Source organism: Alexandromys fortis, unplaced genomic scaffold (assembly GCF_014885135.2).
Source record: "Alexandromys fortis isolate MF-2015 unplaced genomic scaffold, M_Fortis_MF-2015_v1.1 scaffold_68, whole genome shotgun sequence".
Taxonomy (NCBI): domain Eukaryota; kingdom Metazoa; phylum Chordata; class Mammalia; order Rodentia; family Cricetidae; genus Alexandromys; species Alexandromys fortis.
In genome coordinates this window covers 993,701-1,017,545 of record NW_026067948.1, presented here as the reverse complement: position 1 = coordinate 1,017,545, position 23,845 = coordinate 993,701, and the positions used below count along the sequence as shown (strand labels likewise).

Sequence of the window (23,845 nt, the reverse complement as noted above, 5' to 3'; positions counted from 1 at the left end):
CCGGGGCTCTGCTGGTTCACAGAGTACCTCAGCAGTGACTCTCAAGTGTACTGCGTAGACTCAATGAGGAGCTCACAAAATTCCCATTACCCAGGGTCACAGGTAGATGAATGAAATAAGTTGATGTGGGAAGGAGGCCAAGGTGTCAGTGTTTGCTGAAGAGCCCCAGACCAGCTTCAAATATGCAGATGAGATTAAGAACGACTGATGGCGGGGAAGACAAGAGATAAGAGCAACAAACACTGAGGACGTTTAAATGCTGTGGCATTTCACACAAGCCCAACAATGTCTAGTTCTGGCTTCTTTTTTGGACAAAGAAGGTTGGGATTGATAACCATTATCTTCTTTCTTTCAAACATTTTAATTCTTAAAAACTTTTATGCCCATTCTTTCTCTTTTCCACTTCTCCCCTCTCAGAGAAATCCTATGGTTGACTGCACAAAACTCCGTCACTTAACTCTCACACCGCCTTTTTGGGGCACAAAACTCCATCACTTAACTCTCACACCGCCTTTTTGGGGCACAAAACTCCATCACTTAACTCTCACACCGCCTTTTTGGGGCACAAAACTCCGTCATTTAACTCTCACACCGCCTTTTAGGGGCACATGTGAATATGTGGGGTGAAGCATGTGTGTGTGCAGGGTGCATATGTAAATTGTCCATGCACATAGTGGCATGGAGTTAGCTAATCTTGCGAGTAGTTCCTTAGGGTTTACTATTCAGGGTCTACCTGAAACTCAATGAGGAATCCCAATTAGCCAGTGAGAACTATGGATTCTCTGGGATCTCTCTCCCCAGGTCTGGTATCACAAGGGTGTCTGTGGTGGTCTGAAAGAAAATGGCTTCCAAGGGGAGTGGCACTATCAAGAGGTGTGGCTGTTGGAGTGGGTATGGCCTTGTTGGAGGAAGTGTGTCACTGTGGGGCAAGCTTTGAGGTCTCCTATGCTCAAGATACTGTCCAGAGTCACAGTCAACTTCCTGTTACTTGCAGGATGTAGAACTCTCAGCTGCTTCTTCAGCACCATGTCTGCCTACACACCACCATGCCTGCCTACACGCCACCACATCACACCACGATGATAATGGAGTGACCCTCTGAAACTGCAGGTCACCTCAGTTAAATGTTTTCCATTATAAAAGTTGCCGTTGTTATGGTGTGTCTCCACAGCATCTCATCCACAGCATTCTCAATCACAGTTACAATCACGTGTAGAATTTACTTGTGCTCTATCTCTAGAACTCAGGTGTTGATACTGAGCCACCTCCTGGTCTTCACCAAAACCATCCAAAAGTTGTTGACAGGTGGTATTGTTTTCATTTTAAAGAAAGAAACAGAACCTTAGAAGGAGTCACTGACTTGGCCAGGGTCACATGGCTCATTATAGTAAAAGAAGAATCTCAGATTCTAAGCCCCTGGCTTGGTGATCTTTCTCAAATGACAGAGCTTCATGAGGAAGAACAGAGGTTATGGAAAAAGAAATAGGGGAGAAGTGGTGTAGAAATAGTCATGTTCAGAGCGAGTCTCGTGGCTGATCAGGTGCAGCACACTCCGCTTGGTGGTGCTTGCCGGTCTTGTGGTTTAGTTACTGCTGCAATGTCAGATTTTTGATGGCATGTCACCTCAGGAGGAGCTGGGAGGAGGTATTCTCGGAGGCCAGCCATCTGCATTTCCCAGCACTGCACAGTAAAAGCCAGCAGGATAATGTACGGTGAACATGACCAGCAGAGTTCCTAGGACTGTAAGGGGGCAGAGGACTGTGTTTTGGAACCAGGTCTACTTGTTTAAAGGCTTTAAAGCCATTACTGTCACTGCAGCTCTGACCTTAGCATTCTGAGCTGTTTCAATCCAAGACCAAGGCAAAAAGCCAAGAAGGCAAAGGATTGGATTTAAGTCCATTAACAATACTCTCTGAGCCGGATGGTGATAGCACGCGCCTTTAATCCCAGCACTCGGGAGGCAGAGGCAAGCAAATCTCTGTGAGTTCAAGGTCATCTTGGTCTACAAGAGCTAGTTCCAGGACAGGCTCCAAAGCTACAGAGAAACCCTGTCTTGAACCACCCCCCCCCCAACCAACCAACCAACCAACCAAACAAACAAAACACACACAAACAAAACAACAACAAAAATCACTACCTTTCTGTAGGCATCAGGTTTATCATAGCTATGGAACCAAACTGAAAAGCTACTCTAGATTCTTTTTCTGAAGCAATCACAATATTGCAAACTAAGTTCCTGTGGTAATAAAGCCGTGATTTGGGGAGAAAGGCCAAAATACAAACCAAACCAAACAGCAGCCCATGTAGGTAGTAACAGGAACAGCTGAATCAGATAACTGGGTGAGGGAAGTTTTTCTTGTGGAGTCAGATATGAACACAGCCTTTGTTAGAACATAATTTAAACCTCATTAACTTTTTAGACTCTCTGAAGAGTCAGTAGCTGTTCATCATTTTCTGACTACAGGAGCCTGCCTGGCTTGTTACACATTAAACCCAACATGTGGCCTGGATTAGGAAAAGTGAAAGAGAATTTTCTTGAGCTTCTGTGATTCTGAGAATGATTGATACAGGGCAGAGGTAACAAAGAGACAATGCTTGAAGCTTCTAGGATCCCCATGATAAATGGCTCTGAGCAACATACAGAGAAAAAGCTGGAGAAAGAAGTTAATGTTGGCTGGTGTGTAGAAGAGATAGTTGGCTCCCAGGTAAAGCTTTGGATAAGCAACAACAGCATGGAACCTTTACAAGCTTTACACAGTCCTCTGCCCCCTTACAGTCCTAGGAACTCTGCTGGTCATGTTCACCGTACATTATCCTGCTGGCTTTTACTGAGGGGCGAATAATGCCATGGAACTTTGCCTAATAATCCAAACAATGAAGTAAAGAAGTATTAGTTGCATGTGTTAGATTGTGTTGTCTCCTCCTCAAGCTTCCGTCGGGTGAAATCTTTTGTAGTCTCAAGGAAGGAGAACATTCTGCAGTGGAGAGCAAGTCCCGATTTTAGTCAGGACAGGAGAACAGTACTCATCATTATGATTTTGACACATCACATTAATCAGTAGCTTCCAGAACATTAAAAAAATTTCTCTTCTAATGATTCTCTAGAGTTTTCTATACTCTGATGTGTTTAACAATGAGAAAATAGAACTGAAAATGTTTTTCTGCAAATGAAGATGGGATAGCAGTTATCTTTAAGACCCTCTATTTCACTAGGGACCTTAGTCAACATACCCCATCCACAGAGGTTCCTTATCATACTCAAAATTGCTGTTGAATTGGAATGGGCAGTGGGAAGGAAGGACAGGACTGGAAAATCATTGTATTTTGCGTATAAAAGGGCATTTTACCAGTGTGTCATTGTCCCCAACCTCTGGCAGCAACGATCAATCCCTATGAAGAACATTGTGTGTCGAGGACCACTGTGCAGCGTGGAGTTGTTTTAACTCCTGAACGTCCACTGACTGTTACGAGAGCCCCCTTACCTGCTCAGGATAGCCATCCATACTCCTCTGCCCTTTCGTTTGTATTAAGCACCGTCCAGGCTGAGGTCCCCGGGAGGCCTGCGACGAAGGGATCTGGATGGGCAACGGTGATTGGAACTGTTGGATGGTCACCTTGTTGATGTTCCCCTCATATGGCTGCTGCTCCCGACTGCGGTGTTGAAGGCTCTGTGACCCCATCAGGGTCTGAATGTGGCTGCCTGCCTGTAGAAAGCAGAATTGTCAGGCCGAGTTCCCCGGGATCCAAGCAGAAAGCACCAGTGCTACCCTATAGGCGAGATGCCCTGACATGGGCTCCCAGCCCAGGCTGAAAGAAGGTAGATACTCCATAGGTGAGGGACCCTCACACGGGCTCCCAGTCCAGGCTGGGAAAAATAACAAAGAAAAGGTAGGAGTGCACCCATGGGGATGGCAGAGACATTGATATAGGTGCAGTCATCTGGTGGTTTGCCGAGGACTATTTTATTCCTGATTACAAGGTAACAAAATCCATCCGAAAAAAATCTCAAGGAAAAATAATCCAAACCTTAAAAATAAAGGTTGGTGCTAGCTGATAATTTATACTGAAAAATAACCCCGAGAGATATGTTCGCTGTGTAGCGTCAGAGGAACAATAATCCCGCTTCCTAAGGCAAAACAACGGAATTGCTTAAGTTCTATGGCACAGGTGCATAGTGAGCTGGTTCAGGGGAAAATAATAAATGCTTATTAATTTGTTACATTATTAGCTCAAGAGCACTAGAAGTCAATCATGTGATAAGTGCCTGTGAGCATGTGCCATCTGTGGGGACGGGAAGGGCATTTAGAATGAGCCGTGCACACGCCTTTGTTTTAAAGTTCTTAAAGAGTGTGGAAAATAAAGAAACCCACAGTGAAAACAGAGCATCATCTAGAGGGAAATACTTGCTGGGTTCCAAACAAGAGGTAATTTAAAAGGAAATTACTCTATTAATTGGCAATACGAATGCAAAATAAACAACCTTCAGATTATGTTTTAGATGTCCAATTAGCTGTCTTGGCATTATGAACCATTTTCTAATTTTACGAACATTAAAGATGTTTCAGTCATGGGAAATTAGAGGGAAAGCTGTGGTTGTTTTAGCCTTTACTGGGGCAAGGTGTGGTTACCCGCACAAGGGACCACAGTGTGATAGCCCCAAAGGCAAATGCCTGCTCCTCAGACTCATCTGTCTTTAGAAAACTTCCAGAAACCTTGTCAATTTCCTGGCAGTCTAGAGGACTGGAAGTCCTTACAGCAGGTTCAGCTTTTCTCTGCAGTCACACGTTTTTCCATTCTCTTGTTGGGTGGATGGCAGCTCTGGAAAACCCAGGGTTATTCTGTGTCATCTCCTGAATCAGTTGGCATTGCCAGTTACATATCAGACAGAATGATCTCCTGAGGTCAGAGGAGGCAGGCTGGGAGAATGTGTGTGGCAGTATGTGCTGGCAACTTCAGCACTGAGGATGTGGAGATGGGCGTCCTGGACTTGCAGGTGAGTACCAGGACAGTAAGAGAGCCTGTGTCAAAACCAAAGGTGAAAGACAGTGTCCTCTGGCATCCACACACATCCACATCCATGGACAAATGCAGAGCTTACATAATGTGTGTGATCACGCGGAGCTGCTTAGCAAGGGACCACAAGAGCTGGACAGTAGGACAGCAGAAATCAGTCTGAGTAACGGAGAGAAAACACACAGAAAGATGTGAGAAAAGTTCTAGCAATCGTATGATGCCTGGAAGGATGGGAGAAAGAATGTGGGGCTAAAAGGCAACCAGGAGAAATAATGTCCTGGGGTTGGGGAGCCGGCTCAGCAGCTAAGACCACTTCTGCCTTTGCAGAGGACAAAGTTCCCTTCTCAGCACCTGCATCAGGTACACACAAACCCCTGCTACTCTAGCTCCTGGAGGATCTGACACCCTCTTCTGGTCTCCATGCGCACTGCATACGCACATCATTAAAAATAAAGTAAATCTTAAAAAAAAAAAAATCCCCCAAGCCTGGAAATTTGGTAACTGGCAAGACTTCACAGGTTCAGGAAGCAGAGAAAAACAAGGTGCCATGTGCAGACACAGCCTAATTTGATGACTAAACACGAAGGCAAACAAAACCTTCAAAGCTACGGGAGGAAAAGATGACACCTTCTCTACAAAGGAAAAACAATTTGAATGTCAGCAGATGTCTCACCAGAAGCCATGAGTGACAGAAGGAAATTACATAATTTTCAAGTGCTGGGAAGAACTAACTGTCAGCTCCCAACCCTGTAATGGTCCAGGTGCTTCTCAGCAATGGATGGGAAATCAGGACAGTCTCAGATGAGGAAAATGAGAGGCATTTGCTGTCCCAAGAGTGCTCTTTACATAGTGTCGTAAAGCACCTCAGCAGCAGGAAGGAAAACGGGAAAAGAGAAACCTTGTTGGGTTAAAAAGGAACAAAAAACACTGCCAAAAGATTTGCCGGCTGACAAATAGACTTTCCTTCCCTTAAATTGCCAAACTTTCTCTTATGATCAAAACAAAATTATGACAAAATCTGATGCATCTGCACGCAGACACACACAGGGCAGATGGGAGAGGAGTGTGCACCTCACAAAGCAGACGAAGGCCTGAAGATCAGGGAGGTCAGGCCCAGGTGCTTTGCTTCAGCCATGAATTCCTGACACCAGGAGATTTGTAAGCTGTGTGTGTGTTTGTGTGTGTGTGTGTGAGTGCGTATACACGTTAGGAACAGCACTACCAAAGCTGTGTAGAGGGCCACACTAAAAATATAATTCATAAATTAAACTGAAATTCTAAGAGGTGTTCAAATAATTCGTAGGAAACAGAAAACAGAACCACAGAAGCAACAAAACCGACAATCAAAAGTAAAAAAAAAAATCAAATGAAATTAAGGTTTTGACGTGCTATTTCCTAACTTATTGCTGTTGTATGTGTATATGTTGTTGTTGTATGTCTGTGTGGCACATATGCATGTGAAGGCCAGAGGTCAATGTTTTTCAGTTGCTTTCCACTTTAGTTCTTTGAAACAGTCTCTTACTGGACCTCAGTTTACTGATTCAGCTAGGCTGAGCAGCAAGATCCAGGGATCTTGTTCTATCTGCCTTCTGTGCGCCAGGATTGCAAGCATACACTGCTGCTTCTAGCTTTTCACCTGGGTTCTGCAGGTTTGAATTCAGATCCTCAGGCTTGTGTGTGTGGCAAGGCTTTATGAGCTAGCTGACTCATTTCCTCAGCCTCAATTCTTAGTTTAAATACAAGGCAGGAAAAACAGATCTATTAAATTACATCGTGTGAATGTTAATTAAGGGAAAATAAAAGTGACTGTATGGGACTGAATAAAAAAGATGTCAGAACGAAAAAAATTTACCAGAGACAGATTGGATCTTTATACTATGAAAGTTTAGTTCATCAAAAAGTTGGGGCAGTCTTATAATATAGTCAGACCACGAAGGGACAGATATGGCAAAAAGATTATTGAACTATAACTGAACTAAATAATTGTAATATCCATTTATGATAGAAAACTGGATTGAAAATTATCAAGAACATAAAAATACAGAGGAACCCAACATTACCCTCCACCAACCATTTAGTGCTGTGGGATAATGCTCTTGTATACTGTAAAGATTTGTCACTCATATTGATTTAATAAAATGCTAATTGACCAGTAGCCAGGCAGGAAGTACAGGCAGGGTGACCAGAATAAGAGAATTCTGGGAAGAGGAAAAGACAGAGACATAGTCACAAACCAGACACAAAAGAAACAAGATGAGAAAAGGTACCGAGCCATGTGGCTAAACATAGATAAGAATTATGAGTTAATTTAACTTGTAAGAGCTAGTTAGTAATAAGTCTGAGCAATAGGCCATCTAGCTTATACTTAATATAAAACTCTGTGTTTTTATTTGCAACTGAATGGCTGTGGGACCAGGTGGAACAGAAACTTTTGTCATCAATTTCTAATTGTCATGTCTAGAAGTCTCCTCAGTTTACTACAGCAATCTGTCTAGGCCTGGCTTAAACTGAAGTCACCCAGAAGATGGTCTCCAACCAGAATTCACTTAAACTATAGGCCAGTAACAGAAGGATGGAAGGACACTCCCTAAGCTCTGCATAGGTCCAAGCCCATGCTAAGTAACAGTCCATCGGATACTGTACATGAAGATATGATGCATGAAGTTCTGTGGGACACAGTCAAAGGACAGCTAAGATGGACCTGCCAGACAGACATGGACAGCTCCTTTCAGGGGCTGTGGAGAAAGTCAGTGGCGAAGAACTGTAGGACTAAACACTTGGACTGAGGAGATCCATCCAGAGTGAACCTTCATCCAGCGATGGATGGAGATAGAGACAGAGACCCATATTGGAGCACTGGACTGAACTCCCAAGGTCCAGTTGAAGAGCAGAAGGAGGGAGAAGATGGGCAAGGAAGTCAGGACCACGAAGGGTTGGTCCACCCACTTAGGCAGTGTGCCTGATCTAATGGAAGCTCACCAAAGCCAGCTGAACCGGAACTGAACGAGCATGTGATCAAACCGGTCTCTGAATGTGGCTGACAATGGGGGCTGACTGAGAAGCCAATGATAATGACACTGGGATTTGTTTCTACTGCATGTATTGGCTTTTTGAAATCTTAGCCTGTTTGGATGCACACCTTCCTAGGCCTGGATTGAAGGGGGAGGACCTTGGACTTCCCATAGGGCAGGATACCCTGCCCTCTCTTAGGACTGCAGGATGAGGGGGGAGGGTGAGTGGGGGAACAGAAGGGAAATGGGAGGAGGGGAGGAAGTTGAAATTTTGAATGGTATTATTTATAAAGCAATAAAAATTAAAAAAGACTAAACACTTGGAGGTGCTGGGCATAGGCAAGGGCTTTCTGAAAAGGACTCTAGTGGCTCAGAAAATAACACTAACAATATAAAAATGAAATTAGAAGTATTCTACACAGCAGAGGAAACAATTAAATCCATGAAGAGACAGGCTAGAAAAATGAGAAAAAAAAACCCTATATACATGATAGAATATCCAGAGTACTTAAAGAACACACACAAGACCCAAGCAACGAGAAATCAAACAACCAAGTCAGTGAAGGGACTCATGAAAGAGAAGACAGTTCTCAGAATATGAAATGACCAATAAACAGGATATTCACCTTCACCATTCTTCAGGGAAATGCGAATCAAAGCTACAGTGATAGTCTACCTAGCCCCAGTCAGAATGAGAACCACTGAGAGTAACAACACATGCCAATGAGGGTGAGGACAAAGGGGATCCAGATACACCCTGGTGGAAATATAAATTAGTTCAGCCACCATGAAATCAGTATGCGGGTTTTTAAGAGAACTGAAAACAGACCTGTCGTATGACCCAGCTGTACCAAAGAATTCCAAGTGGATATTTCATAAAGAGTCTTGAGCATCAAAGCTTTCTGCAACCCTATTTACAACAGCTAAGCTCATGAGCCCACCCAGGCATCCAGTAACAGGGGAATGGGTCAAAAAAGATGTGTTTTATATGCAAACAGGATTCTCTTTTCAGTCATGAGGAGCAGACATTCTTTTAAGAGAGAAATGTTTTCTCTCGTTTTGGTTTCTAGATTTTATACAAATGCATAAAATCTTGGATGTCTATATGCCATGAAAGTGGAAACAAAGCTGTGCAGAGCCCATGGGGCTCTTGGAAAAAGGAGGGGGCTTGTGAAAGGCATGTGTGGGTCTGCTAAAAAATACATGACCTTATTTAACCCATCATGAAGTACAATGGACATATACCAACAAGGAATTAGGAACACACTGTACGCCGACACAATGCTGGGTTCTAAGCCCTTGTTCCTTAATTCCATATGGTCAAGGCCTTATCCATTGACGTCGTGAGGATGGCATGAAACTTCCCATCAGGCACTGCAGTGCCTGCTCTACACTGCACATTTTCATGATTATGACAATTCTATAAAACTATTGTTAAGAAGACTATGCCTTCTCTTCAATTTGTACTTGGTATTCACACTTGTCCTTGCACTTGGGCGCTAGAGTGCTGCCTCAGAGAGCTTGTTGGCATGTCTGCAGTATGAGGGACATTCACAGGTCTTGCTCATCTTGCAGTTAGATGCAGGCGACACGCCGCTCTGTCTCCAGTGACAGATGGAAGGTGAGGTAAAGGTTTCTCACTTTGGTGCCCCGTACCACAGGGCGGCAGCTGGTTGATATGAGGGCAATCATCTCTGTCTTATTGAATATCTATCAGTACATTGTTCTATGATTAAATGTCAACCTACAGAGCACAGCAATGGAATTGGAAGTTATTAACGTAAGGGAGAAACAATAGAGCAGCCATAAGCGTGGGATGTGGCAAAAGTCAGGGCATGTCGGGTCATTTAAACCCGCAGTGTTTTCCAATGGCATTGTCACACATTCCCCCAATAGAGAGCTGAGACGGGGACAGACATGAGCAACAGTGATAAAAGCTGTGAACCATTTCTCCATCTTAACGAGAGGGGTAATAACCACATGGCAAGAAACAAGATCATCTGACCCCTGGTTACAATGCTACCTATGTCTTCTGACTACCCAGTTGGCCATGAGCCTTTCCGTGGTGTTGTGTTAATTTTATATTTTTCTTCTAGATTTTTATTAAAGCAAAGATAATGTGAACATGATAGATTTATGTCAAATTTATGAAGAAGAGTAATCGTTTGCTTTATGGGACAAAGATTGATGGGTGAAATGTTTTAACCTGACTCTTTCCATTGCTTTAACCTGACAAGTTTATTTTCCACCACTGACTTGATTGGTATCTAATAGGTAACTTTTAGGTTTGGACTTTTATTAAAGGGATAGTTCAGAGTCAGTGGGGGCAAGAAGGAGTCCCTGACGTTTTGGCTACTGTAAGGCTACAGTGGCATTGTGAAATAAAGAAATGTTCTCTGTTAAGAATAATTACATACCATGTAAAAACCTAGGGCAATGACTGTCACATTGAAAACCTGCCATTTGCCTGCAACTTCTGCTTTCGAAGAATTTTTGATTTATGTTTTCACAAGCTTCTATCCACATTACTTTTGTGAATGACTGTAAATGCATAATACAAAGAGTAAGCTTTTAATTTTTTTTTACACAGTCTAATTAACATTTAAAGCCATCAACAGGGCTATATCACCCTAGTCTTTTGGATTATCAAAATGAGTATTTGAAATGGGTCAGCAAAAAGGGAAATTATTCCTTCTTCAAAACTATCTTTCTGACTCAGTTATTACAATGGAACTGCATCTGTAGAGTCTTATTTTCATAGGATTTTGGGCTCTATATAACTCTTATTTGATAAGGAGGTCAGTCCCTTTTCCTCTCCCTTCCTCCTCTCTCATCTCTTTTACAATCTCCATTTTTCTTCTCTAGGGTCCCTCTATCTCATGTTAATAGCAAAGTAATAAGACAAAGTAAACACAATTAACACGTGTATTCTTTTAAAAATGTGCCTTTAACAAGCTGATGGGCCAATAGTCGAGCATGATAAAGTTAGGAAGGAAAACCAAACTGAGAATGATGGGATGAGGAAGGGCAGAGGCAGAAGAGTCGCCAGCTGGATGGACAACGATTGTACACACAAAATGCGATAGAGGTGAAAGCCATGAGCCCCAGGGCACCACAGATGAATAGAAATGGGTTACGTTGCATGAGCTAGTTAGTAACAAGCCTGAACTATTGGCCAAGCATTTGTAATTAATATTAAGCCTCTGAGTAAACTTTTGGGAGCGGCTGCAGGACAAGAAAAGTCTGCCTACAGGCGTGTGTGTCTCTGTGTGAGCATGTTAACACATGTGTGGGGATCCACAGGCGACCAGAGATGTTGGATCTCTCTGGGTCTAGAATTAGTTTCTGGGAACTGAACTCAGGTCATCTGTAAGAGCAGTGAATCCTCTCAACTGCCAATCTGTCTCTTTAGCCCTAGCATGTTCATTCCTATTTCCCCAGCACAGAAAGAGACATTTTGTATCTTTTTGTTAAGGAAAGATGACTCTTTTTTTTTTTTTTTAGTTTTTCAAGACAGGGTTTCTCTGTAGCTTTGGAGCCTGTCCTGGCACTAGCTCTTGTAGACCAGGCTGGCCTCAGACTCACAGAGATCCACCTGCCTCTGCCTCCCGAGTGCTGGGATTAAAGGTGTGCGCCACCACCGCCCGGCTATAATTGACTCTTCTAAAAGAGTATATTTAATTTACCCCAATCCCAGTTTGCTTACGGATTACACAAAAGTGTTCTTCACAAGAGACTCCTGACTCTTCCTGTCAGGTTTCTACTGCATCTAAGCCTTTTTCTCTATAAACTGTGTTTCCATCTTTTCTCCTCTGAATAGTCAGAGAGGTTTCTTAGCTTGCTCTTTGGTTCTAATCTCTGTCCTTTGCAGAGTGTTCTCTGAAGAGCTCCCAGAGAGCTGTTTAAATAAACATGAGGTCGTGTCTTTTCCCTTTGAAAATATTTCCATGTTCCCTTTTCCATATCCTACAAGACACAGCCCACATGATCTGACTTTTGCTTATTTCTTCAGCTTATTGGATACTATGCCCCTGTCCTCGGCTCCCTTTATTTCCCCCAAATGAAGTCCTTTCTAGGAATGGTCGCAGCCTGTAAACCTTCACAACAGCTGTCACACTGTGCTGCTCACGTGCTGGGTGTCATCCAAGACACGGGTGATGTTTGGAGGTAAGAGCTCATCAGTTCTTCTGGAAAAAATGTACATCTTTAAAACTGACTAAATTCACTGGGGAGAGGGGTGGAAATCTCCTAGGTTACAATGTATGTAAATTATGAAGTGTAGTTACAATGCGATGTGACTGGAGCCTCAACAATGTAGCGAAAGAGCCACAGCTGGATGAAAAGGTCTCCCCCATTGTTCTCCCTAGAAGGATGCATAATTATAAATACAATGTTTATCATGTCTTCACAAAACAATTTTTCTCATGTCTTAGACCTGAACAAATCTATTTCTTCTTGGGATTATCTCCTGAAATCTTTTCTGGTTATGTTTTTAGGGCTTATGCCCACTACCATAACCAAATTTACTCATTGTTTATTTGGTAAAATATTCTTTAATCCAAGCAGTAGAATTGACACTTTCCTGCTGACAAACAATTGAATCGGTTCAGTTTTCTGGTAAATGTCACGTGACTTTGAATGGCACTAAAAGTTTAGTTTAGTGATTTTAGAGACTTGCTTCAGAGTGTACTTGCTCAGCTGCACCGCGTGACTTGTTACCACAGTGGTTGTGCCCTGTGTTCCTACAGGCACAGAAAGAGTGTTGTGTGCGAAACAAGTAGCTCGTGTGTCCCAGAACTCTGTACTCAGCCTATAGATGAAAACTGGGATTGTGCCCATTTCCTTGATTGCTACAAAGGATGTCATGCTTATTTCCTGATTTACCCTCTCAATGCTGCTTGTGTTTTGCTAATTTAAAAATCTATGTGCCTTTGTGACTGATTGGTAAGAGCACAGATCCCCGGTCCTCGTCCATTGCTCCACACACTGCAGCTTTCCTTTCGCCATGTTCGGTGACATATCGTAGTCTGACCCACTCACCACGCCCATGAGGTTAAAAGCTTCTTGAGGCCTATATTTATCTTTGTTTCTCCAGCACCAAGAAGTGCTTAGCATGTAGTGTGTGCACCATTGCTCAGTGAGTGCTTGCTGGGCAAACTTTAACAACTTTAAACATTTTATTGTATTTATTGTACTTATTTATCGATTTATATATGTACATGTATGACCATATGTGTACCCTAAACCATGAATGGAGGTCAAAGGACAACTTATAGAAATTGGCTCTCTCTCTACTCTGTGGGTTCTGGGGATCAAAATCAGGTAGTCAGGCTTGAAGGCAAACACCTTTACATCTCGAGGCATCTCATTGATTCTGCTATGACTTTAGATGTGGCAATTCAACCTTTTTATGATAAATATAATTTTATGGATGGTGGTTATATGTACTGCTGAAGCCAAGGCGAACTGAAGTGTATGCAACAATCCTTCTGTACTTGCACTTCAAAGTGTGTCCTAAGGTACTCTTACAGACGGTGAATCTGCAGGCTATTTACACGCAGCCATTGCTAATTGAGCACACGCTATGCTTACTTCCATTCTTTTCAACGCATTGACAGTTCACCAGAAGCCCGAGTGGCAGAATATTTAGCTTGAATTTAGCATGAAGTTAGAAATGATGTTAAGACACAAGATATGGACTACATATTATGATGAATGCGTGAGGTTCATGGTTTGTGTCAACTTGACATTGATTACCTTTTTAGCAATGGTGTCCGGAGGTACATCCCGCCTCCCAAGTGGGTAAGGATTCCACTGGCCACTAGGAGAGACATCTTCTTGTCCATTGTCTAAAATGTTGCTTTGCTGGGACGGGGTCTATTGCGAAAATGGTATGGCATTCTTTAGTGATGTTTACGATAGTTTTCTGAAAAGAGTCCCTAACAATTATGGTAAAATTAATTTTGTTTGATTATAGAAAACATATATCCTAACTGGAAACACTATTATATTCTATTTACCGAGTAAGAATTCTAAACTGACAGCTATTTTGGAAACAACGAGAAATACAATTAAAATAACCATTTCAGAGTTATTTACTGAATTTTAAAGTTTAGATTCTCTACAGTACCTGAATAGAGATAATCGGAATAAAATTAATCAGTGTTTTAAAAATACCCACAACATTTTAAAACTTGCTTAGCTTGTCTCTTTAGTATGTGCTTACCATTTAGACTATAAACTGAAACCATGCAATCCATAGATTGGAATGTGCAACATTCCAAGCCAAAGCCTAACAAGAATTTTTGAGACTTTGATGTGAATTTTTTAACGATGTATTTTCCACTAATCCTCTGCAGAATACGCACTGGCAGATGAAGATGGTTGGCATTGTGCATTATCAACAGACAGCTGCTAGAGCCACAGTCAAGGAAGCCATGACTGCTTTGGTTACTAAATTCAGTTATTTATGTATCATTTATATATTAAATTTAAATCCTTCATAAGTTTAAAAATATTAAAAATATTCTTGCTTGTGGTTTTTTTTAGCAAATAGGATATCCCATCTTTATTAATATTGATGTTAGATATTTTAAGATGACCCAGACTCTAGCTAGATTAACATTAAGCAGTCATATACATAGGAAAGGAAGAACCTGTACCTTCTACTGGAGAGGTAACTGGTGGTATAGACAGAGTGGGGTGTGTGTACAAAGTCCTGTTCTCTTCTAACCTTCAGCATGCATGAGTTTTGTATGTTCTATTGGGAATCCCTGTGTGAATCAGAAACTGCCCATGTCAGGCTTGCCGACATTCTGAAGATTCCCTGGTAGCAGAGCCTGGTTAGACAGGTTGTGTTTGCTGGTACCCTGTGTGAGGTGAGTCCTGCAGCCTTTTCTTGATGAGCTGGGCTATTGATTTCAAATGCGTCACAGGCAGCCGCTTGCCAGGCCTCACCTGGCTACACTGAGTAGTCCTACTATGGTCTTTTAAAAAAGCAACTCAGTAACCACCTTGTCTGTATTCTGACCACATACACATTTTTAAAGAACTGCCAGGAAATATAGTAAAATTGGGTTTAAGGTAAAACTATCTCTCAATGTGTGTAATAGGGTTAGTATCTTATTGTGTGTAATAGAGTTCACAGTGACACTGTCTCACAACCCCTCTAAGGGACACAATGAAAAGTACACAGCTCAAATTTCACCTTTTGATTTGACTGTGTAAATTCTGTTTCTACAAGTCCATCAGAAATGAAAAAGAAGGAAAAAAGAGAGTTTTGAATGCGAACTCTCATACTGAGCGAATATGTGTTTTAAAAAATCAAATGAAGAGAAACACACATGAAAAACATGCTGCTTGGAAGTAGTGAGATGTGTTTCGCCTGGATTTCTAGGTCTTTACTATTTCTAGACTAGTATTTTTACATGTGTCCACACCCAACCTTTCTAGATAATAAAATATGGCAAACAAGAATATAAAGATTAAGTAGACAGAAGGAAATCATGCACTCAGGAACCACTGGGGAGTATTTTCTTTATGGATTTTCAGTATCCAAGTCTCTCACTTGGGTCCTCTGCCCTGAGGGTACAACACAACCTGCCCTCTGGCTGTCTCTGTGCAAGACACATTCTTGTGAGGTAGACATAATTCAGCACAGGTTTTCTTTTTCTGTTCAGGTCACTCTCCTCTTTATACAATTTTTTTTTCTTGTGCATTTTCTTACCTGCCCAGAAATGAGTAGCCCTATTTTGAATAGTCACTGAGAGCTATTCCAAATGGCACAGTTCTTTATGGCCCACAACAAAGGTGTAGCTCCATTCTATTAAAACCCCAACATTGTGACCCTGGGTTCTTCACAAATGTATAAGTAATTTGTCTCTTTTTAAAAATTAGAATTATCTGCCACACTAATTCCCTCATATACAGGGGACACAGAAGCAGAAACACGCAGGATCATTAAAGAGATTCTTTTTCACTACATAGTAAAATTAATGTACTTCCTGAAAGTAATTTCCCTTCTTAATTTCAAGAATGAGCTATGATTTGATTTTCCTAGGTGAGGCACTAGAGCCTGGAGAAACAGGGAAATCATGGAAACACTTATTGATGCTGGGTGGTGGTGGGGGCCTGAAAACTGAGATATTTAGTGTGCTCACACTGTTTCTCAATGTAGGATATATGCTGTAAGTAAATTTGTCCTCTGGTTGTTAAAATTCTCCAGAAGATAAAAAGGAACAACTGGAAAGCATGATATAAATGGAAGCCCTTGCTACAATGTTTTATTTCTAAGAAAACAAGCTAAACTAGGTGCTCACATCAGTCAGTGCTCTAGAGGTTAGGATGGCTTCTGATGTTCCTCATCTCATATACCAGCCAAGGAAGCACACAGCGCACAGGACATTGGCAGCTGGAGTCTCAGGTTTTTATTATTAGAGCAGCAGAGGAAATGGCCAGTGTGAGTTAGTAGAAAAGCAAAGATTTTGATAAGGGCTATAGCTTAAGAAAACCTGGCTCCAAAATCTGCTGTGGCTATTGGTAAACTTAGTGTTGATGATTCTCAGAACTAGGAATGGTGATAAGCGTCAAGCGAAAGAAGCAATTTCTAATCTGGCTGGGACTTCACTATGCATCCCTCTCCATATGTCTGAGTATATTTGCATGTACGTGAATGTGTCCACATGGATGTATATTTGTCTTAGTCTATATATGAGTAGTATTAACATGAACAAATGGGGGTAGCTGAGCCAGTGGCCTTGATCATCTGCTAGATGAAGGTGTACAGTATGCTTGTGAAATTATATGTAATGCCACCTTGCTGAAGAAAATATATGAGCGGTACTGGAATTTGATACCTTGCCAAGTTCTTGTGGCATCTTTGATGAATGCAAGGATCTGTTTTGTGAGGTAATTGGCACATGGCTTGCAAAGGCAATTTTCATAGATTTAAGAAAATGTTAAAGATAATTTGTTCAAGCAGCATGGTGGCATATGTCTATAATTTCAGCAATGAGGAGGGAGGTTGAAGCTAGGGGTTCAAAAATTTGAGACCAGCATAGGCTACGTACTGAGACCTTGTACAAAACAAAACAAAACAAAACAAAGCGCCAAAACTGGAGCAAACATACAGGTCAGTAAATAAAAAATCAACAACAAAACCAGGAAACGCTAGAAAAACAATCTGCCCAAAGTATTTTTTAGTGAAATTATTGGTGCACTAGTGTTTCAGAAGACCTTTTGAGAAGAGATACCTATGACAGAGGCAAATACACGGTGTGAAAATGTTATGGCTACGATTTTTAAAGACTGTGTTAGCCATAACAGAGATGAGACATGATCCGCGCTGATACATTGTTTCCTCATTTTAGCCTCTGTCTGTGAGGATTGTGTGCATTGGCAGGCTGGTGGCTTTTTTTTTTTCATAATTAGAATGGTGGATAGCTCTTTCTGGAGGGCTAAAGAGTCAGTAATAAATATAGCAGAATCGATAGGAATTGCAGGCACAAGTTAGCCTGGGGTACAGCATAGATTTTGCTTTTATTTCAGCAGGAAAAACTAGCATTGAATAAGCGTCTCTTGACTTTAGGGTAAATAGGGGCACAGCAATGATGGTGCCATCTGATCTTGGTCATCTGCATAGGTCCAGTGGAAAAGGACACCTAGAAGTTCAAAAAGAGTCAAGGCAAACATTGCCGTCTAAATTTCCCTAACCCAGGAGTTTCTTAGACATGAGTCAACTGATTTAATAACTAATGAGACAGGCAGTGAGGACAGTTTCTCCCAGGTAACTTTAAATAAACAATTATTTTATATATGTCATTATATATGACTTAGGGCTTCCATCTCTGAAATTATAATTTATATTACTGTTCAATTCTATAAACAACAAGCAAGATTCTATGGTGTAAAATTACAGTAATAAACACTAAAAGAAGAGGCAGCCAATACCCGTCTATCTCTATGGAACCTGCCGTACTTCTATTGGGAGCCATGACCTGGGCATGATTGAGTGGTCAGGAAGGACAGGTGGATCTAAGAAGGCACAGAGCCATCACTGGCTTTCTCTTAGTCCCGATAACCTGAGTCATTTGTCTCTACATCATGACGTGGTCATGTGCTCTTGGGTCAGTGAAGATACACCATTTCTTTCTTTCTTAAAAATTTCCCACATTATCAAATATTAAGGTTATTTGGATAATAATGTGAACGAAGGAATTGTATCTACTACTGTGAGTCATGTGTGAAAATGTCAGGTGTTACAAATGGTGAAAGGCTTCACCGAATGCAGAGAGGGCTTACTCCGGGTACCACGGCCATGACAGTAAAGCCAAAGCTCACGATACATCAGTGTGGGTTGTGAGCCTCACACTCCTGTCTCTCTCATTCACCTTCTAAATATGTCCGCTTAGGTTTGTGAGTTTCAAGAAAAAACATCCTTCAGGCACCTTGCGGTACTAGCCAGAGTGGGTTTTCAGTATTTCTCAATCTTTGTTTTCTCCCAATAGAAATATTTATCATTGTATCATTAATCTAGGTGATAAAAATAGCAGTTTGAACCGACATTCTCCTATAATGTTGTCCTCTTCCTGGTAACATACCATCTCAAGACAATAGCTGAGCTCATTACAATAGAACACATCCAGAAAAAGCACATAAACCATTTAAAACATCATAGAAAGTTGATTTGATTGCTTTTTGGAAAGGCAGCAAATAAATGATAAATGAATGAATGAGTGAATAAATGAATGAATAAATAAATAAATAGGAAATATTGGTATCCTATAATTTAAGCCTAACTTGTATGTCTGGCATGCTAGTTCATAAATGCTGTTAGATTTTCAAGTTTAGCAAAAGGTCAACATATTAATGAATAATCTTAACTTTTTATATTAATTTTGTTGTATTTGGTGGAATTTTAAAAGTATCTTAAAGACGTTCATGAAATTATCATATAAAATATCATTTCCCATATACAGAAAAGAACGACTATAGTTATTTTTTAATCCATGAAAAATGTACGCTTGATCTGGCATGCAATAAACATGGGTGAGTTAAAAATATTCCAAATACACAGTAAGATCAGCATGTCTTCTCCCTCAGTGACCTTAACTGCATACTGTGTGAGCACTTCCAGGTGCCAGGGCTGTTTATTACCATCAGCTGTAGCCTTTAATTAGCTTATTATAGATTTGCTTAAGAACAATGTCAGTGCTTGGGAGGGAATAAGAGTGTTCCTCCTTCCTGGTGCTAGTGGCGTCTGAGAAGAAGGCTGCAAGTTGTGATTCAGCCCAAGCACCCCCTGGGAAGGGCACCATTCCCACAGAGGTGTGCTGCACAGTTCTTTATATTCCCTGGGAAGCTTCATGCTCTCCATCTAGATGCCTGGGAGCTAATTTTGTGCATGTGTATGGAACCAAGAGGGCAGAGGAAGCAGGAAGAGAGGATAATAACAGGAGACGTGGAAGCAGAGGGGACTTTTCTGGGGAGAAGGAGGACAGTGGGGAAGGGAGTCTAGATGAAAGGGCCATAGCAGCAACCATTCCTTTGTATGCTAATCAAAAATATGCAAATAAAGGTTAGTTTTATAGTTTGGCAGAAAGCCTCCCCCATGAGTTCTACAGAGAAGATGAATCTGGCAGAGGGCATGAGAGCTCAGGGTGGAACCAATGGGGTGTAGCACGGGCTGAACCGCCACAGCCACAGCTTTGGCTGTGCTTCGAATGCTTATAAATTAATATTTTGAACTCGTTACATACCAGGGAGAATAGTTTATGCTTTTCATAGACCTTAAGCTTCCAATCTTAGAAATGTTTTTTCATCCCCCTTTTCTTCCTCCTTTCCTCCTCTTCCTCCTTCTTCATGCAGGAGATAATACATTGGTAGTAATTGACTTTGAAGTCTTTCAGTGTCTAAATAGTTGGTTTTCAATTTATTGTGCTTCCAAGAGGGACTTCCTTTCCAAAGGGATTTCCTGTAAGTCCTGTGTTTGCCCAAGGAAGGATGGTCCTGAGGCCCTCGAATACAGCTCTGCATTTTGGCTGTTATGTGGTATTGTGACTGTGAGAGGTAATTAATCTATTCTCTCGGGCTGCTGCACCACTAGAAACACAGTCGTAAGGGCACTGCTCTTGTTCAGTTACTGCATGAATCCAGATCACTGCATAGATCAAAGAGTAATTAGGCCCCAACTTAGTCAAAATAGGGTTGTTGTCATTAGATATTTTCAGAGGGTTCTAGAGATAGCTTTCTTCATACCAAGATTCATTTAATTAATTATTATTATTTTTTTTGTTTTTCTTTGTTTTCTGAGACAGGGTTTCCCTGTGAATCCCTGGTTGTCCTGGAACTCACTCTGTAGTCCTGGCTGGCTTTGAACTCAGATATTCACCTGCTTCTGAATCTTAAGTGGCGTCATTAACAGTGTACATCACCACCCCCAGCAGGGTTCTTTGACCTGCTCATAATTTTTATTTTTGAAATCTTCTAATTTTAGTTTCAAAGTCTGGTTTGCATTACTTCCCAAGTTCTCTTGCAGAGGCCCATCTATCCCTGAGTGTGGATGGGATAAGAAAGTTCGTTTGGGATGGAAGGAGGATGAGGGCTTTGAACTTCTAGGAGGACACAAAGAACAGGTTGTCTTGAAGAGGGTTTCAAGAAGACGGTTGTGCTTATGGCATGCACAGGTCTAACTTGTGCTGACTTAAATAAATTAACTGCTCACAACCCTAATTCTAAGTTTAGAGACTGTGAGCTGGGCCATGAACATGGACACAATGAGAGTTATTGCTGACATCAGGAAATACCAGCAGAGAAAGTTATCATGCACCACTGGCCCCTGGGAGACTAAGAACAAATAAGATAATATTTAAATGTTCCCAACTTAGTTAGGCTTTAGTTGCTCCGTGTGTGTGTGTGTGTGTGTGTGTGTGTGTGTGTGAGTGAGAGAGAGAGAGAGAGAGAGAGAGAGAGAGAGAGAGAGAGAGAGAGAATCTGTGGACATAAAAATCTCTAGCTCTGTGTGCTACCCATAGCCTGAATTAAATTATATAGGGTTAGGTATAGAGATAAGAAATGCTAACAGGCAGCAACTGTGAAGCATTACAGCATGGGAATTTGTCTTACATTTAATTTTATTCAGAAAGAAGAAATGTTGAGGGTTGCTGTCATTTTCTTTTCCTATTTTGTGCTTCTTTATCCACAAAGCCTTATGAGGCTAATGACTACATTAACATCCAGTCATAACGCCATTGTATGAAGATGACTCATTAGTCTCCACTGAGATGTAAGCAAGGAAAAGCATTAATCAGTTTAAGCAGGTAAGATGGGCATTCCCCATGCTGACTGAGCAAGACAAATGTTTCGTTAACAGTGGGAACTCTTCTTCTCTTTATTATACAGTATTAGTTCCTTGCTAATATGCCTACAATTTTGTTTAAAATATGTGAACTTGTGGCTTTTCTATAACCCAAGAAAAGCAAATTGTCAGATAAGATGCAAACTTACAGCTCTCCCTGCTGTCTTCTGTCCCCACATGGGAAGTGGAACAAGAAAGCATTTACAGGGCTAAACATTTAACTTCCATGCTTACTCTGGATATTATGCCTTCTAAGGGACCCACCCAAATCTCAAAACAGTTTTCAGCAGTGTTCTCAGAATGTTTTACCAAGGGAGGGGTGGTGTCCAAAAAAAGTAAATAACAAATGTGTAAACACAACAGAAAGAAAAACATGGAAGAATAGAAAAAATAAGTAGAAAGATGATCCTTAAATCCACCTCAAAAGTCATGTACCTGCTCAGTCCAAAAAGCAAGAGTCTGGTCATCCGTCTAGCTACAATAAACACTGAGCAGCTACAGATTCAGGCTCTACATCATCTTCCCTGGTGCGTTCGGACTACAGGGAGTCCGTAACAAGCAGGGCTAGATGCACAGTCTAAATACACCAAGTGAACAGACAGCAAGTGACTTTGGGATGCTGGCACATGTAGGGCGGTCCATACTTACTTTCTGAAGAGGTGGGTCTTGAAGGTCAAATTTAGACTTAGTCTGCAAGTTTAAAGTCATGCTTCTGCCTGCATGCATTGCTGAAATACCTCCATAGGGCAGCATGCCAAGGTTAACTGTGTTGTGTTTGTAAGCAGCGCTCTGAGTAGAGGAGATAACCATGTGACAGGATGTAAACACGGGCTCCACAAACAGATCATTACATGAACACGTCTAAATTCATCACATTGAACTGTAAGCGGGCAAACGGTAACTTTCTTATAAACATGCGCTCCGTCAGACAAAAGCATACAGTAACAGTGTTAGTTGTGCACATAAATGAGTACCCTCCAGAGCTACAGAAAGGACAAGAGCAGAGATACATTGTCTATGCCTGCTCTCATGAAAAGGCTAAATCTCTGTATCTGTCTCTTAGACGGCCTGGTGATCCTGGCTTGAGATGAGCATCAATCAGTTTGTTAGTTTTGCAAATTGAAACAGTGGGATTTTAATCAGATTCCATAAGCTATAAATCTCATTGTCTCACATTATGAGATCTGCACATATGAAGGACAGGTGTTAACTTCTAACTCTGCCTGAGCTAATGTGTGGTAACCTTAAGGACAGGTATACTCTGAAGATGGTTAATGCTATTATTTTTAGTATGCATAAAATATCTGACAGCACTCTAGTGATATTTATATTGTGAATATCCTTTGCCAAGAACTAGTAATTCTTTATAGGGCTTCATTAAAATATTAAATATTTAAAAATGACCCAACATCAAATTTTCAATCTACCATGGAAACACAATCATTGGCAGTGCTTGCTTCTGTAAGTAATTCTCTTATTTAGTGCAGGAGACTTCGAAGAACAAATGGCTGGATATCATTTTTTGCTCTGAAAGCACTGTTTCCAAAGTAATGATTTTTATCACTAGCATTTTGTGAGCTATGGAGAGAGATCACTGGTGATACACTTGTCTGCCAATTCTATTTGTTAAGAGCTAGGGACTAGTTCATTGCCCCCATGTCAAAAGTGGAAAAGACTCTTAACCTTTCCTTCCTTCTGGTTCAGAGGTAACTCCTTGATGCCCCATAGAGGACCAGCCATCTCAGAAATGTGGGCTCGAGTTTTAAATTCTTGGGCACAGTGGAGCCCTATCATAGTAGCATTTGTGATTAAAATAAGGGAGAAAACATATCCCTTTTTCTAGTGTAGTATTTGGAGCTGTCTCTACAAGGCCAGCACTGAGATCATTTGCCAGCTCCACGTTGGACTGTTAAACCTATAATGTGAACAGAACTGTAGGTACTTGACTTTTATGTAAAATCACAAATATCTCATAGCTGCTGGTAACACTGTTTGCTCAGAGTTGAACAGCTTAACTGAGTTTTGGAGGAAAGCACCCCAATCTCTGGTGCCATCTGATGATGGGCAGAGTGTTAATAGAATAGCTCTGACAAAACTATCTGACATTGTAATATGTGGTCTGGAAGTATGAATTCATCTGGGAGGATGGCTGGAAGATTTCACAGGACATGTATCTTGAGTGATCGCTGAGAAACTCAGCTAAGTGGGGAAGGAAACATCACTTGGAGTAAACTAGAAGAAAGCTCCTAGGAAACCGTGGCTTGGGGTAGTAGTCTAAAGTAACTCAACTGAGAAACTATTCAATATGCATTAAAATTGCTCTGAAAAGTTAGTGTTAGAACCGGGGAATTACAAACAAACAGAGCTCAGTGGAAAAGGGAAGTGTCATCACAACAATTAAAAAATACAGTTAAATTCACCTTAGACATCTGGGTTAGGCAGGGCCTTCAGACTTATTCATCCGAAC

The 23,845-nt window shown here is 41.3% G+C and overlaps 1 protein-coding gene across 2 annotated transcripts in view; it reads right to left on the bottom strand.

Annotated features, from left to right (window-relative positions):
* Lrrc7 (leucine rich repeat containing 7) overlaps positions 1–23,845 on the bottom strand; it is a 307,126-nt gene that overhangs the window by 35,847 nt on the left and 247,434 nt on the right. The window contains exons 21-23 of one of the 2 annotated variants that reach the window (XM_050149461.1): positions 22,027–22,167; positions 13,782–13,901; positions 3,483–3,704 (exon numbers count right to left, since the gene is read on the bottom strand). In XM_050149461.1, the coding sequence (XP_050005418.1) occupies positions 3,483–3,704; positions 13,782–13,901; positions 22,027–22,167 (483 nt within the window). The remainder of the gene's footprint in view (positions 1–3,482; positions 3,705–13,781; positions 13,902–22,026; positions 22,168–23,845) is intronic. The other variant, XM_050149462.1, reaches the window with a different exon arrangement.